Genomic DNA, 16,604 nt, shown 5'->3' on the forward strand with positions numbered 1-16,604 from the left:
CGTAAGGTGAGATGAAGTCCATCTCATTCAATTATTGATGGGGCATAGTCTGATGACAAATGGCTTCCAGCTCCAGTGAGAGGACCTTCCAATGTGTGGTGCTTGTGGTGTACAAATTTCAGTATGCCACATTTTAACTGAATGTGTTTCATTCAGACAAGTGGGCAGAGGCTGGTTCACAATTGGGATCTATCCATTTTTTTAGTACATGATGAAACTAATGTATCACGTATACATGCTGACATTGGTTTTCATGTTTCATCTTTATTTGATGGCCTTTACTTAGTGGAAGATTGATTAACGTTAAAGCAGATGCAGTTTCCCAAACTTGCAGTTGGGAGGATGGTGTTCAAATACCTGTCTGGCCAACCAGATTTATATTTCCCGTGATTACCCTAAATCACGTAAGGCAAAGCCAGGATGGTTCCTTTGTCTATCCTTCCCTAATCCGGCCTTGTGCTCCATTTCTAATGACTTTGTTGTTGACGGGATGTTAAACTCTAATTTTCCTTCCTTCCTTCCTTCTCAGTATTAAAACTTCTCGGAATTGAGAGCAGTGGGGCCTAGAGGCAGACCCAATCAAAAATTCTTTCCAAAATGCCCAATTTATTAATTTGTGTGCAATAGTGAGTTATGTAAGTGATATTGTTTATTTGCTTTGTGTAATGAAAATGTTCTAAAACTGCAGTTAGAGAAGAGAAACTACTGTCATTTCTTTTCATTTCAGCAACACCTTTTTGAGATTTTATGAAGACTGCATTGCACTAATGTCCTGTTTATAGATTTATTGTGGGGCCTTTTGAAGAAAGTGGATATATGGAAAACCGTGAGGATTTGCCACCACAAAGAGCTCCAGCTGTGTCCACACCGCGGAAAACTACAAAACCTGTGCCTCGTAGTGGAATTGTATATAGTATTGTGTCAGCTTTCTGCCGTTTCTACCGAGCAGTTGTAAAATGGGTGAAGTGTCACAATCGCCACGCCACCTGTCCGCATCCTTTCAGCTGTTTCTACTACACAATTCAGGCAAGTATATGCTATATGGAATATATGACCGATTATTATGTAGAAAAATGACAAATAGATAAGTTAATGGTAGTAAATATTTGGGAAATTGGTTTGTTGTGATACAGTTGAATCTACCATTTGGAACAGTATGAAGCATAATGTTTGAGTTGGTTAAGATGATGCTTGTAGATTGTCAGGTGTACAGTGATCAGCTAAACCATTGTGACCAACCCCATCTGTGGGAATGACCACACCTGTACGATGATGTGAAGAGTGGGTGGTAGGGTACTAAAGATATGCAAAAATTGTTGGGGATGCAGGGAAATCATTGTCAGATCTGCATTGAAGAAAAGGATAAGCTGCTGATTTTAGCAACTGACTAGCAGTTACCTTAAAGGTTTTTCTTAAAGCAATGGAAGAAAACAATTTTTTTATACAAAAATAATATTATTGTCTCTCAAAATATTTGCCTCTAAATTTATAAAATTTTACATGTGTTTAAATCAGTTCTGGGATCGTTTTTTCTTCTCTGAATCTGGTACCTGAAAAACATAAGTTTTGATTCAATTCAGCAGTGTCTTGGTGATGAAAATCACTATTTACACAATGTTAGTGTAACATAAGGGAACAGAAAGAAGTCGTTGGATGATAAATTTAGTGAACACAGGCAATGAAGCATTAATTAAACAGTTTTATTCATTCATCAGTTAATTATTTGTTTGATGTGCTGTACGACCTCTGTCATCGTCATGATGAAACACAATGTGATGTTTTGGTTATTTTTTCTCGATTTCATCAATGAGGTGTGGCAAACAAATTGTTGTATACCATTTAGCATTAATTTTTTGAAACATTTCAAGATGCCTTCAGCTGCCATTCTCTTTATTGCCTGTATGATTGTACAATTTTGGCCTTAGGTCATTTTCAAGTATTTTATGGATGATTTTTCAATAGTAAATTGTCATGCATGTTGTTGCCCCTATGACTCCATGTTGTGCTCATAAAATAAATCCGAGATGTAGAGAGAGAGTAAAACATCTCGGATTTATTTTATGAGCATAACATGGAGTCATAGGGACAACAACATGCATGACATAATTTACTACTGAAAAATCATCCATAAAATACTTGAAAATGGCCTAAGGCTGAAATTGTACAATCGTACATGCAATAAAGAGAATGGCAGCTGAAAGCATCATGAAATCCTTCAAAAAGTTCATCGCAGCTGCAGACCCTATTGCATTGAAAATTTAGCATTAACTCAAAAGTAGTTGATGCAACATCTACATCTATGTGGTTACTCTGCTATTCACATTAAACTGCTCGGCAGAGGGTTCAGTGAACCACCTTCAAGCTGTCTCTTTACCATTCCACTCTCGAATGGCGTGCGGTAAAAATGAGCAGTTAAATTTCTCTGTTTGAGCCCTGATTTCTCTTATTTTATCATGATGATCATTTCTTCCAATGCAGGTGGATGCCAACAGAATGTTTTTGCAATCGGAGGAGAAAACTGGTGATTAAATTTCGTGAGAAGATCCCGTCACAATGAAAAATGCCTTTGTTTTAATGATTGCAGTTCAATTCACGTATCATGTCTGTGACACCGTTTCCCCTACTTTGCGATAAAACAAAATGAGCTGCCCTCCTTTGAACTTTTTTGATGTCATCCATCAGTCCCACCTGATGCGGATCCCACACTGCACAGCAATACTCCAGAACAGGGCGGACAAGCATGGTGTAAGCAGTCTCTTTAGTAGACCTGTTGCACCTTCCAAGTGTTCTGCCAGTGAATCACAGTCTTTGGTTTGCTCTACTCATGACATTATCTATGTGATCTTTCGAATTTAGGTTATTTGTAATTGTACTCCCTAAGTATTTAGTTGAATTTGCAGCCTTCAGATTTGTGTGACTTATAGCGTAATCGAAATTTAGCGGATTTCTTTTAATACTTCTGTGAATAACTTCCCACTTTCCTTTATTCAGGGTCTATTGCCACTTTTCGCCCCCATACAGATATCTTATGTAAATCATTTTTCAATTAGTTTTGGTCATCAGATGACTTTACAAGATGGTAAATGGCAGTATCATCTGCAAACAATCTAAGACGGCTACTCAAAACCTGACTGGTATACAATCTGGACCGGAGTCCTTGCCTTTATTAAGTGATTTAAGATGCTTCGCTACACTGAGGATATCCACTTCTATGTTTCTCATCTCGGCAGTTGCTCTTGATTGGAATTCAGGAATATTTACTCTATCGTCTTTGGTGGAGGAGTTTCGGAAAACCATGTTTAATAATGCTTCTTTAGTGGCACTGTCGTCAATGACATCGCCGTTGTTATCACGCAGTGAAGGTATTGATTGCGTCTTGCCACTGGTGTGTTTTATCTATGACCACAATCTCTTTGGGTTTTCTGCCAGATTCCGAGACAGTTTTTTTTATGGAATTATTAAAAGTATCTGACATTGAAGTACGCGCTATATTTCGAACTTGTGCAAAACTTTGGTGATCTTGGGGATTATGCGTTCTTTTAAATTTGACATGCTTTTTTTTCATTGCTTCTGCAACAACGATTTGACCCGTTTTGTGTACCACTGGGAATCAGTACCCTCACTTTTTAATTTATGTGGTATATATCTCTCAGTTGCTGTCCCTGCGAATCAGTACCATGACTTATTAATTTATGTGGTATATATCTCTCCAATAACGGCTGAAAGTAAGGGGAAACTACAGACATAAATTTTCCCGTGGGCATGCAGCTTTACTGTATGGTTAAATGATGATGGCGTCCTCTTGGGTAAAATATTCCGAAGGTAAAATAATACCCCATTCGGATCTCTGGGCGGGGACTACTCAAGAGGACGTTGTTATCAGGAGAAAGAAAACTGGCGTTCTACGGATCGGAGCGTGGAATGTCAGAACCCTTAATGGAGCAGGTAGGTTAGAAAATTTAAAAAGGAAAATGGATAGTTTAAAGTTAGATATAGTGGGAATTAGTGAAGTTCGGTGGCAGGAGGAACAAGACTTTTGGTCAGGTGAATACAGGGTTATAAATACAAAATCAAATAGGGATAATGCAGGAGTAAGTTTAATAATGAATAAAAAGAATAGGAGTGTGGGTAAGCTACTACAAACAGCATAGTGAACACATTATTGTGGCCAAGATAGACACGAAGCCCATGCCTACTACAGTAGTACAAGTTTATATGCCAACTAGCTCTGCAGATGATGAAGAAATAGATGAAATGTATGATGAGATAAAAGAAATTATTCAGATAGTGAAGGGAGACGAAAATTTAATAGTCATGGGTGACTGGAATTCGAGTGTAGGAAAAGGGAGAGAAGGAAACACAGTAGGTGAATATGGATTGGGGGTAAGAAATAAAAGAGGAAGCTGTCTGTTAGAATTTTGCACAGAGCATAACTTAATCATAGCTAACACTTGGTTCAGGAATCATAAAAGAAGATTGTATACATGGAAGGATCCCAGAGATACTAAAAGGTGTCAGGTAGATTATATAATGGTAAGACAGAGATTTAGGAACCAGGTTTTAAATTGTAAGACATTTCCAGGGGCAGATGTGGACTCTGACCACAATCTATTGGTTATGAACTGCAGATTAAAATTGAAGAAACAGCAAAAAGGTGGGAATTTAAGGGGATGGGACCTGGATAAACTGACTAAACCAGAGGTTGTGCAGAGTTTCAGGGAGAGCATAAGGGAACAATTGACAGCAGTGGGGGAAAGAAGTACAGTAGAAGAAGAATGGGTAGCTCTGAGGGATGAAGTAGTGAAGGCAGCAGCGGATCAAGTAGGTAAAAATACGAGGGCTAGTAGAAATCCTTGGGTAACAGAAGAAATATTGAATTTAATTGATGAAAGGAGGAAACATAAAAACGCAGTAAATGAAGCAGGAAAAAAGGAATACAAACGTCTCAAAAATTAGATCGACAGGAAGTGCAAAATGGCTAAGCAGGGATGGCTTGAGGACAAATGTAAGGATATAGAGGGTTATCTCACTAGAGGTAAAATAGATACTGCCTACAGGAAAATTAAAGAGACCTTTGGAGAAAAGAGAGCCAGTTGTATGAATATCAAGAGCTCAGATGGAAACCCAGTCCTAACAAAAGAAGGGAAAGCAGAAAGGTGGAAGGAGTATGTAGAGGGTCTATACAAGGGAGATGTACTTGAGGACGATATTATAGAAATGGAAGAGAATGTAGATGAAGATGAAATGGGAGATACGATACTGCGTGAAGAGTTTGACAAAGCACTGAAAGACCTGAGCCGAAACAAGGCTCTGGGAGTGGACAACATTCCATTAGAACTACTGACGGCCTTAGGAGAGCCAGTCCTGACAAAACTCTACAATCTGGTGAGCAAGATGTATGAGACAGGAGAAGTACCCTCAGACTTCAAGAAGAATATAATAATTCCAATCCCAAAGAAAGCAGTGTTGACAGATGTGAAAATTACCGAACTATCAGTTTAATAAGTCACAGCTGCAAAATACTAACGCGAATTCTTTACATACGAATGGAAAAACTGGTAGAAGCCGACCTCGGGGAAGATCAGTTTGGATTCCATAGAAATATTGGAACACATGAGGCAATACTGACCTTACGACTTATCTTAGAAGAAAGATTAAGGAAAGGCAAACCTACGTTTCTAGCATTTGTAGACTTAGAGAAAGCTTTTGACAATGTTGACTGGAATACTCTCTTCCAAATTCTAAAGGTGGCAGGGGTAAAATACAGGTAGCAAAATGCTATTTACAATTTGTACAGAAACCAGATGGCAGTTATAAGAGTAGAGGGACATGAAAGGGAAGCAGTGGTTGGGAAGGGAGTGAGACAGGGTTGTAGCCTCTCCCCGATGTTATTCAATCTGTATATTGAGCAAGCAGTAAAGGAAACAAAAGAAAAGTTCGGAGTAGGTATTAAAATCCATGGAGGAGAAATAAAAACTTTAAGGTTCGCCGATGACATTGTAATTCTGTCAGAGACAGCAAAGGACTTAGAAGAGCAGTTGAACGGAATGGATAGTGTCTTGAAAGGAGGATATAAGATGAACATCAACAAAAGCAAAACGAGGATAATGGAATGTAGTCAAATTAAGTCGGGTGATGCTGAGGGAATTAGATTAGGAAATGAGACACTTAAAGTAGTAAAAGAGTTTTGCTATTTGGGGAGCAAAATAACTGATGATGGTAGAAGTAGAGAAGATATAAAATGTAGACTGGCAATGGCAAGGAAAGCATTTCTGAAGAAGAGAAATTTGTTAACATCGAGTATTGATTTGAGTGTCAGGAAGTCGTTTCTGAAAGTATTTGTATGGAGTGTAGCCATGTATGGAAGTGAAACATGGACGATAAATAGTTTAGACAAGAAGAGAATAGAATCTTTTGAAATGTGGTGCTACAGAAGAATGTTGAAGATTAGATGAGTAGATCACATAACTAATGAGGAGGTATTGAATAGAATTGGGGAGAAGAGGAGTTTGTGGCACAACTTGACAAAAAGAAGGGACCGGTTGGTAGGACTAGTTCTGAGGCATCAAGGGATCACAAATTCAGCATTGGAGGGCAGTGTGGAGGGTAAAAATCGTAGAGGGAGACCAAGAGATCAATACACTAAGCAGATTCAAAAGGATGTAGGTTGCAGTAGGTACTGGGAGATGAAGAAACTTCCACAGGATAGGGTAGCATGGAGAGCTGCATCAAACCAGTCTCAGGACTGAAGACCACAACAACAACAACAACAACAACAACAACATATCTCTCAATTGCAGTCGATACTATCTCTTTGAAATCATTCCACATCTTTTCTATGCTTAAATGATCTGATTGGAAGGAGTGAAGACTGTTTCTTAAAAAGGCATCAAGAGCATATTTATAAACTTTTTTAAATAGATATACTTTGTGTTTCTTTTGGTTGTAGGTGTTATGGTATTCAGCCTAGCGGCAACTGCCTTGTGGTCATCGATCCCTGTATTCATCATGATACTCCTTATTTGTCCAGGATAATTTGTTGCTAAGAGGTCAAGCATGCTTTCGCAACCGTTCACGCTTCGAGTGGGCTCATGAACTAATTGTTCAAAATAATTTTCTGAAAAAGCATTCAGTACATTTTTGGATGACATTTTGTACCTGCAGCATGTCTTGCATAGCCAAAGAAATAAATCTACATCTACCTCCATCTGCCTGTTCTGAAATTCACTCTTAAGTGCTTGGCAGAGGGTTCATAGAACCAGTTTAAGACCATTTCTTGACTGTTACACTCTAGATTAGCACATGGAAAGAATGAACATTTAAGTCTTTCCGTGGGAGTTCTGATTTAACTTGTTACGATGGTCATTTCTCCCTCTGTAGATGGCGTAAGCTCCCACATGTTACTTCCTCCTCGTTCTATCCTCACAGTCATAGAACTTTAATATATTAAAGGTTGGAAAGGGGCATAGATGTCAGGTTAGAGAATGGGTACCATTCATGCTTGGGTACAGTTATCACTGATAGCAATCAGTGTGTTAAGTCACAAATTTGTTGATTTATTAACACGTAGCACTTAATAACACCGACTTTCACATTCCAGTATTAAAAATTAAAAATACAACAGTAATTTTGTGAAATCTGCCATTTGATACTTTAATGTAACCATTACACATAATGAGCACACAGGTAGGCATATGTCTTATGAGGAAGAAGCAAGCTTGCCAGAAGTGTCCGTCTGTGGCCTGAACTGTACAACTTGCAGCCGTTATCGTGCTGCATGTTATGTCACAATGTAACAAACCTTATAATGGGACTGCGCAGAATATTTTCACATTTCACATTGGTGACTGACACTTTTTGAAAAGATCTCGCCGCAACAGAAAGCATTTTTGTTTTAATGATTGCCACCCCAACTTGCATGTCCGTGACACTCTCTCCTGTATTCCATGATAATGCAAAACAAGCTGCCTGTCTTCAAACATTTTTCGTTATTCTCTGCTAATCGTATCTTGTAAGGATCCTGCACTATGCAGCAATACTCTGGCAGAGGACAGACAAGCATAGTACAGTGAAGACAGTCTCTTTCGTAGATTTGGTGCATCTTCTAAGTGTTCTGACAATAAAATGCAGTAATCATTTTCTTGGAACAGCATTGTGAATGTACCAACTTAGTTTCAGTTCATGTTAGTACATTCAAATGGTTAATTGCTGCACAGTTTCCGCCATGTTTAATATGTCCAAGTTTCTTCACTTTTTACATTATTATGTCAGATTTTGAATTTCCTCAGTCTAAGTTTTTGAGCATTGCCTTTCACCAATTGATATGACCTGTTTTTGAATTTTGTTCAAGTTGTGCATTGTGCATTGACTGACCACTGGTCTTTTTCACAGCTTAATGATGTCAAAATCAAAGTTATTGCAGTCTTTGGCAAGCTCAAAGATGTCTCTGTCTCATGATAAATCATATGTTGATCCTCTTCAATCATGTTGCTCACAGCATCTATGTTGGTGCATTCATGAAATTCACCGATGATGGGAGCACAACCGTGGTGACATTCTGTGAACCAATTCCAAACAATCTTTTCTAAAGGTGATTGATTACCAAAATTTGAATGAAGTGATTTGAGATGTACTAGTCAATTTAGGCTTTTACGAAAATTGCAAGAAATCTTACAGTGAAAGCCTTCCATGAAATTTCCATTTTTTCCACAACATTGTTTCTTTAAATGTGAACAAATCATGGAGCCAGTTTCACTGCTGATTCTAACAATAAGAAAAGTAAATTTTAAAACAATAATTATGTCACATTGCAGTATTTTCTGTTGCTGGTGGCTTATCTGAATCTATCCTGTGTAATGATTATCATGCTGTTTCATATTTAACTGCAGCTGTGATCCATCTATCACTCGTAGACTGCTATTAAACTGAGATGTAACCTGTCAACTTTCATATCTCCAGTTTATTCTTTGTGATATCACGAGGGGCAGTCCTGTGACCTTCCTACCACAGTGCGTCAATGTACATTGTCTTTCTTGCTAACCCTCGCTAAAGGGTCAGCAGAGCCATGCACTTCTAAAGCCTACCATCCGTGTTGTAGAACTCTCATACTCCAGATTTTAAAATGTTTCTCATCACTTTCTGTTGGTAAAAATCCTCTCGATAACTTTCCCAACTTTTTTAGTAATTTACGTTCCCTAAACTTTGTTGTTTCACAGTACCGGTAGAGAGTGCAGTGTCACAGAAGGAGCTTAATCCAGCAGTAGAACAAATTCAAAATTTTTAATACCAAATTACTATTTTTGTATGTCTCAAGGAAGCTCACAGTGTCCAGCTCTGTTTTACATTACTTTTCCATAGCAGTTACTTTGATTTTCAGCTATGGAATCCAAATAATAAACATAATTGATGATATGTCACATTACTTAATAGTTTTCTCTAATGTTAGTCACAGTACCAGTATTGTATGTTAAAGTATTTGAATTTACAGTTAATGAACATCTGTTGTAATTGTGATTTCACTCTCCTGCAATAATCACTGTCTAGTACTCAGTATGTGTCCATCTTCATTTTAAGACTAAAATTAGACAATTAATTCATACTCTGGAAGTGGTGTTTGAGCACTTAATTGATATACTTTGAAGGTGAAACTTCCTGTAAGAACCAAAAGATTTCAAAACAAGTAAAGGAAGAGTCTCCTTTTGTGCTTCTGATGGTTTTTAAAATGCTAGCATTTAAATCATGATCAAACAATGTTTCTGCTTACAGGCCTTTTGCAATTGTTAGTCAAATGGTCTTGGTGTGATGTGGTGTATTTTTCCAGTCAAATTTAGAATATTGGAAGGCTTGATGTGATATGTGGTGTTTTCATCTTTTTACTTGAGATACCATGGCAGCACCATTCATCATAGTGATCTCAAGCAGTCACAGTTATGCAAACTTCTGTATATAATTACTTCTGTCTTTCAAGCATTAAATTACAATGGAAACTCCAGGTTGGAATATGAACAACGTAGGGAAAGATAGATTCCTACTTAATGTAAAGATCACTCATTAAGTTGCAGACAGGCACAGCTAAAAGGCACTTACACGTAAACTGTCAGCCACAGCCTTCGCCAGAAAAGAAAGAGAAACGCACACACACCATTCATTCATACAAGCAAGCACGCCTCACATATGACCGCCATCTCTGGCAGCATAGACCAGAACGCAACTGCCACGGGGAATGGGAGCAGCAATCTGGAGAGGGTGGGGAAGGGGAAGGGATAGCAGCATACAGGTGGGGGAGAGGGGAGCACTGTCTGGCAGAGTGTACAGGAACTATACTGCCAACAGGTATAGCTTCAGGAAGTTGCGGGGCAGGGAGGTGGGGTAAATGGAGCGGAAAAGGAGAGGAGCAGGGAAACACGGGCAGATCCATTGGCAGAGGGCAGCAAAAACAAAGAAGGTAGGAGACGAGGATGGGAAGGAGGTAATAGGGTGGAGGGTGTGGGAGCGGCATGTTATTGTAGGTTGAAACTGTGATAATTATGGGAGCAGAGAATGTGTTGTGAGGATAACTAACATCTGCACAGTTCAGAAAAGCTGGTGGTGGAGGTGAGGATCCAGGTGGATTGGGAAATGAAGCAGCCATTACAATAAAGCATGTTACATCAGTTGCATGTTAAGCCATAGGTTGGTCTACTTTGCTCTTGGGCACAGTGTGGCAGTGGCTATTAATCCTGATGGACAGCTTGTGACGTTCGCCTGCTTTTTTTCTTTGTTGATAGTCATCGGTGTCGACGTATTGCGTTCTTATACTGGCTGTATAGTGGGAGGGAGGAGGGGGGGGGGGCGGTGGAAGTTCAACACTGACTACTGTAAATGATGTACCAAACAGTTGCACAGTTGTGTTTCACTGTTCACACCCCCCCCTCCCCCCTCCAATATTACGCTGTTAATATGGCCAGTTCACTATTGGTTAACTTTTGATAAGCCTCATTGATAGTTTGCAGGCAAATGTCAGCATACTGCTACAATAGTTTACTGTTGAACATCTATGAGCAGTAAAAATCTACCCATACAGTTCTTGCAGAATAATATGCTAAGTGTGGCACTATTGAACAGACTGTACTTATTTTAAACATGGCCTATTTGTGTTACACTTATTTCATGGTTAAGTTGATGCATGTGTCTCGTCTAAAAATCATCCGTGGACTGATTGACTCGGGACCAAAATTGGGGACTTCATATATCCTCACAATAATCGGTATTGAAACCATACATTGTTTGATATTTAATTTACAGAAATTGCAAGATAAAACATAACTCATTCATTTAACTGAATATATAGAAAAATTCCTTCTTTTTAACAGTTTCTTCTACCACAAAGGTTTGGCTGAATTATTTGTTATGTTTAAATAATGAAATTAACAGATATAGTTATACAAACAATACTTTTGACGAACTTGGTAATTATTTTGGAATTAATTAAGGGCTAGATTTGCTATATATTTTCGAATAGAGCCAAATAAATACTTTAAGAATCCTAGTGGTGGTTCTTCAAAATGTTTATAAAGTACAGAATTTACATTTGTTTGCAAGTCAACAACAGAATCTAAGTCACTAAACAGTTACTGATTTCACCCTATAACAAAAGATATTAACTAGGAATAGTCAAAATAAATTAGAAAATTGTGATGGCATACACAAAACTAAACACAAAATTAGACCTGGTGCTATATTCCTTAAGACTGAGGGCCAACCTTTCTCTTTTATGAAAATGCAGATTATACTCATGTATGTTAAAGATAATTAGGCAAAAAGAAAAAAAAAATGAATTTAAGGAGGCAGATGGCAAAACAAGAAAGGAAGTAAAGAGATCCCAGCTTGCTTCGTCTCAAGCTGGTTGGTAGTCATACCAGTACAAAAAGCTGTTCAATGATTTTATGTTGATATGACTACCAACGAATTGTCTACCGGGATGAATGGCCACCGCCAAACTGTGGCCAAGAGCAAAGTAAACCACCGTGTGGCACAACATGCAGCTGGACAGAACATGCTTGACTTTAGTGGCTGCTTCACTACCTGAGCCATCTAGTTCCTTCCCTCAACCACCAGCTTTTCTGAACTACACAGATGAGAGTTTTTCTCACAACACATTCTCTGCTCCTGTAATCATCCCAGTCTCAACCTAAGGTAACATACTGTTTTTGCACCCTCCACCCAACAGTCCCCCCACCCCCGCAACTTCCTGATGCTGTAGCTGTTGACAATTTAGTTCCTACACGCTCCACTAGACAGTGCTCCTCTCTCCTCCCCATCTATACGCTGCTATCCCTTCCTCTTCCCCACCCCCTCCAGTTCTCTCCTTCCATTCTCCATGACAGTTGTGTTCTGGTCCAAGCTGCTAGAGGTGGCGCTCATGTGTATGTGAGGTGTGCTTGCTTGTTTGAATGAATGGTGTGTGTTTTTCTCTTTTTTTTGTGATGAAGGCTGTGGCTTAGGAATTATGGTAAGTGTCTTTTAATTGTGCCTGTGTGCACTTTAACGTGCCATCTTTAGGGTAAGTAAAGATTCTGTCTTTTCTTACATTGTAAATATTAAATTACACACCATGTGGAATATACTTTTCTACACAGTTGCTATAAGTGCACCACTGCTGTTTTGAAGATAACTTATACTTTTCTGCAATGCCCAAATGCACGTACATTGCCCTTACACACATACACTGTTTGAAATATACTTACTCTCTTCTTATGCCCACTCCATGATCTTGTGAGTTACATTTTCAGCTGTGACTTTTTCTCCGGGACATGCTCACTGATGAAATTTAATTCATGTCTGACTCTGAAATTTGTATGACATCAACTCTGTGACATTTTGGATGTCACCGAACTTCACCCCAGGGATTTCAAACCACCACCTCAAACATACGGGAATTATTGATGGCAAAGGTGTGCGCATAAATTGTCGTCTGTGACTTGGACACAAAATAAGTAAATGGTTTTTGGCAATAATAAGTTGGAAATACGACTGCATTACCGTATTTACTCGAATCTAAGCCGCATTTTTTTCCGGTTTTTGTAATCCAAAAAACCGCCTGCGGCTTAGAATCGAGTGCAAAGTAAATGGAAGTTCTGAAAAATGTTGGTAGATGCCGCCAGAACTAACTTCTGCCGTCGAATATATGTAGCGCTACACAGGCATACTTTGCAGGCACAAAGATAAATACTGGTGCCAAAACCTCTGCGTCAGTAAATAATTTTTTTTAAAAAAAAAGGTGTAAGACGAACTTTTTTCTCCGCCCCAAGTTTCGACCACTGCATATTCATACATTATCCAACGAAGTAAATACAAATTCCGTGTTCTTTATCTTCGAATGTAGCAGCATTTCAATGTACTACGAAAATCCGACTGGCAAGACAATTTGGGATGTTTGTCAATATGGCCAACTCTACGTTCTGAATTTTTTCCTACCTGTGAGAAGAGATGGTTGCTAATAGGAACTTTTATGAATTGCGAATCACATGCAGTATTTTCTTCAACATAAGAATAATACGGATATAAACATTTTGCCATGTATTCTTTCGTGTTTGCTGCTATCTCATTTAAATCCTGTCTACCTAATAACCTACGAAACTAGTGTGAGACAGCAGCAAATCCGGAAGAATATACATATCATGTCATGTTTATATTCGTATTATTCTGATGCCTAATAGTGATACAGTCAGAAATGAAGCACGGCAATTGACTAGATTTTTAAATCTAAGATGACTAATTTCTGTGCAGAATGTGATTTACAAAAGAGGCGTCTGCAAAGATTTTCAAACGGAGAAAAATTTTAGCTGAACTGTCGTTCAGAACATCTATCATACGCAGTCTATTATTTGGTTCTTGTTGATCATTATCAAAGAAAGCAGCAGTATAATTAACAACAAATAGCAGTCTCTTGCCATTGTTTCGCTAATGAGACAATTCCTTTCTTTTTTTTATTGTAAGTGGCGGTAGCGCGCACGTAAGCAAGCCATGCCGCGAGCAGCGACAGGTCGTAAACACTTACTATCAGAATGCGACAAACAATACATGACACAGTACAATAATGCATTTTCAGCCTAGAGTGACGTAAACACCTATAACAAAGAGAACGGCACTTATCAGATCAAAGAAAAATAAGCAACCCATTCAAACCAGACGAAGCACGCCTGACGCATAGCAGTGGCTATCTGGTAAAGCTTAACTGCTGAGCTTATGACTCGAACCAAACTACTGCAGCTGTATCGTCATTTATTCTACCTAAATTGTGTCTCATATTACAATAGACCAACTTTGTTTCGATTTGGAGGTGTGGCCTAAAGCTTTTCTCTCCCCTTGAATTTCGAGTCTCAAATTTCAGGTGCGGCTTAGATTCGGGAAATTTTTTTTCGCTTGATTTCGAGTCTCATTTTTCAGGTGCGGCTTAGATTCGAGTGCGGCTTAGATTCGAGTAAATACGGTAAGTTTCCTACAAATTGTATGCAGAATAAAAAAAGGACATAGGATGTTTCTGGTTAGCAAATGAACCTCATGTTCTTCTTATATTTTATATTTGAATATTTTAAATTGAAATTTTGTCAGTATATTTTGCAGTATTTTTAGCTGCTGTTTGTGTCTGTTTCATTCGCATTTTTCTCTCGGGGTAAGTGATAAGAGAGAAATGTATGGTACATCAAATTTTTATGCATTATTTCTATCATGTCATTTTATTGCATTTATTAATGGTGGAATTACTGACTGACTTTACTTTTAGGGAACAGCAAAGTTATTCTCAATAGGGTATGGTCTTCAAGTCTGTCTGAGACTGCTGCTTCAGATTCGTAAACTTGTACGTCACCCGAAGATGTTACCTGGTGTACTGGTGCAACGAGATGCATTCAGATTTGGAGCATTTCTTGGGGGATTTTCTGGATTATTTAGGGTGAGTACAAATCTCTATAAAATTGTGACAGAAACTAAATTGTGTTTCTGTTATTTCTTACGCATTTTGCAGACTTGAGGTTCATTATAAAAGAACCAAATCAGCTTTGTAATTCATTCTCTTGACTGTTCGTCTTGTTGCAACATCTTAAAAAAAAGTTTAGCTGAGTCGCGTACTACCATAGACCCATACTGCATCAAAAATATCTAGCTGAAATGTCCATAGTTTTGTTATCATCACATGTTTAATTTTGCAGTGTTGATAACAAGGGTACCCCAAAAAATGGGAGCTGCTGCAACAGTTCATGTAATTAAATTAAAAACTGCAATAATGTTTGCAATAGCATTCTGTGTGCCATTGTATAAACTCACAGTACATTCTGTGCAGTTATTGCTGCTACTTGTATGTAATTTATATACTATTTAGCCTATAGTTCTGTGTAGTTTTATATATGCTTATTTCCTTTACCTTTTGCATTCTCTTGTCTTGCTTTTCAATTATGAAGCGGGAACTGCAGATGCTTTGTTCAGTTTTTGTCAACCACTAGTCTTGGTATTCCAGAACTGGTGACTGTTAAGAAGGTGCCCTTGTTTCATCATTTGTTTTCAGACATCAAAATGACTTTTTTTTTTTTTGTTCTCACCATGTTTCATGCTAATCATTCCATCTTTGCAGTCTCACTAGAGAGTATATTTGTGATTCTGTTTCGCAACTTCTTCTGCAATTTTTATCTTTTAGGATTCCTTCTGGTGCTAGTTATTCACTTTCAACCAGAATATTCAGGTGGTACCTTCAAAATCTTCTCAATCTCAGTATTGGTCAAAAACTTTGACATATTTATCAGAAAAACGCACTGCTAGCACAACAAGAAACCTGCAAAAACTCCAATTCCATGTGTCAGTGCAGTGGTTTTGAACAAGTAAGGGTTGTCTGTGAGATTGCCAAAATAGTTTGCGAAACATCCACACAATGGCAGTACCATACAGAGGCCAGTTCACAGTTCACCAAGCCCAATTAGAAGTCAAGAGTGCAGTAAAAGCAATGTGAACTGAGGAAGATGAGTGGAGCTCGAGCTTGGGACGCTTGCAGTGTGCCCACCACATAGCTATGCTCAAGCTAGGGCTTAGTATTTACCACTAGCAGTGGATTATTGTAGACGTTATGGCTGCATTCAGCTACGTCATTGTCAATCATCTTTTGTATCTCTTCACTCTCTGCAGTCCTAAGATTCATCAGTAATGGATAGGACTCACAAAAGAATCTTCCATACATATTCCATAATTGTTAACTGTTGAATTTTTTCCATAATGGATGCAGTTGAACACCGACTGTTCCTTTATAGGGTAGAGAGTAATAATTGCTACCATTTTATTTAACATATGACCTGTTTCGGGCTTTTGTCCATCTTCTGGTAGTTTACATTCATTTACATGTTTCCAGCACTCAGTGTTGGATTGCACTGTTGACAAAAAAAATGAATAATGTGATGATGACAAAATAGACACAGCTGAAACAATTGGAAGTGGCTAAGCAATATGGATTGAAAAAATATTATTGTACTTACATATAGTTGTTGTATCTGTATTGTTTCCACATTACAGTTATAAAAATTTTTACAATGACAGTGACATGTTGAAAAATATTATTGTAGTATCTATATTGTCGCCCTATA

At 38.2% G+C, this 16,604-nt stretch overlaps 1 protein-coding gene across 2 annotated transcripts in view; it reads left to right on the forward strand.

The window, feature by feature from the left end:
* Positions 1–16,604, forward strand: part of LOC124616065 (transmembrane protein 135-like) — a 98,014-nt gene that overhangs the window by 42,629 nt on the left and 38,781 nt on the right. For both annotated transcript variants that reach the window (XM_047144304.1, XM_047144311.1), the window contains exons 5-6: positions 783–1,026; positions 14,765–14,932. In XM_047144304.1, the coding sequence (XP_047000260.1) occupies positions 783–1,026; positions 14,765–14,932 (412 nt within the window). The remainder of the gene's footprint in view (positions 1–782; positions 1,027–14,764; positions 14,933–16,604) is intronic.

Source organism: Schistocerca americana, chromosome 1 (assembly GCF_021461395.2).
Source record: "Schistocerca americana isolate TAMUIC-IGC-003095 chromosome 1, iqSchAmer2.1, whole genome shotgun sequence".
NCBI lineage: Eukaryota > Metazoa > Arthropoda > Insecta > Orthoptera > Acrididae > Schistocerca > Schistocerca americana.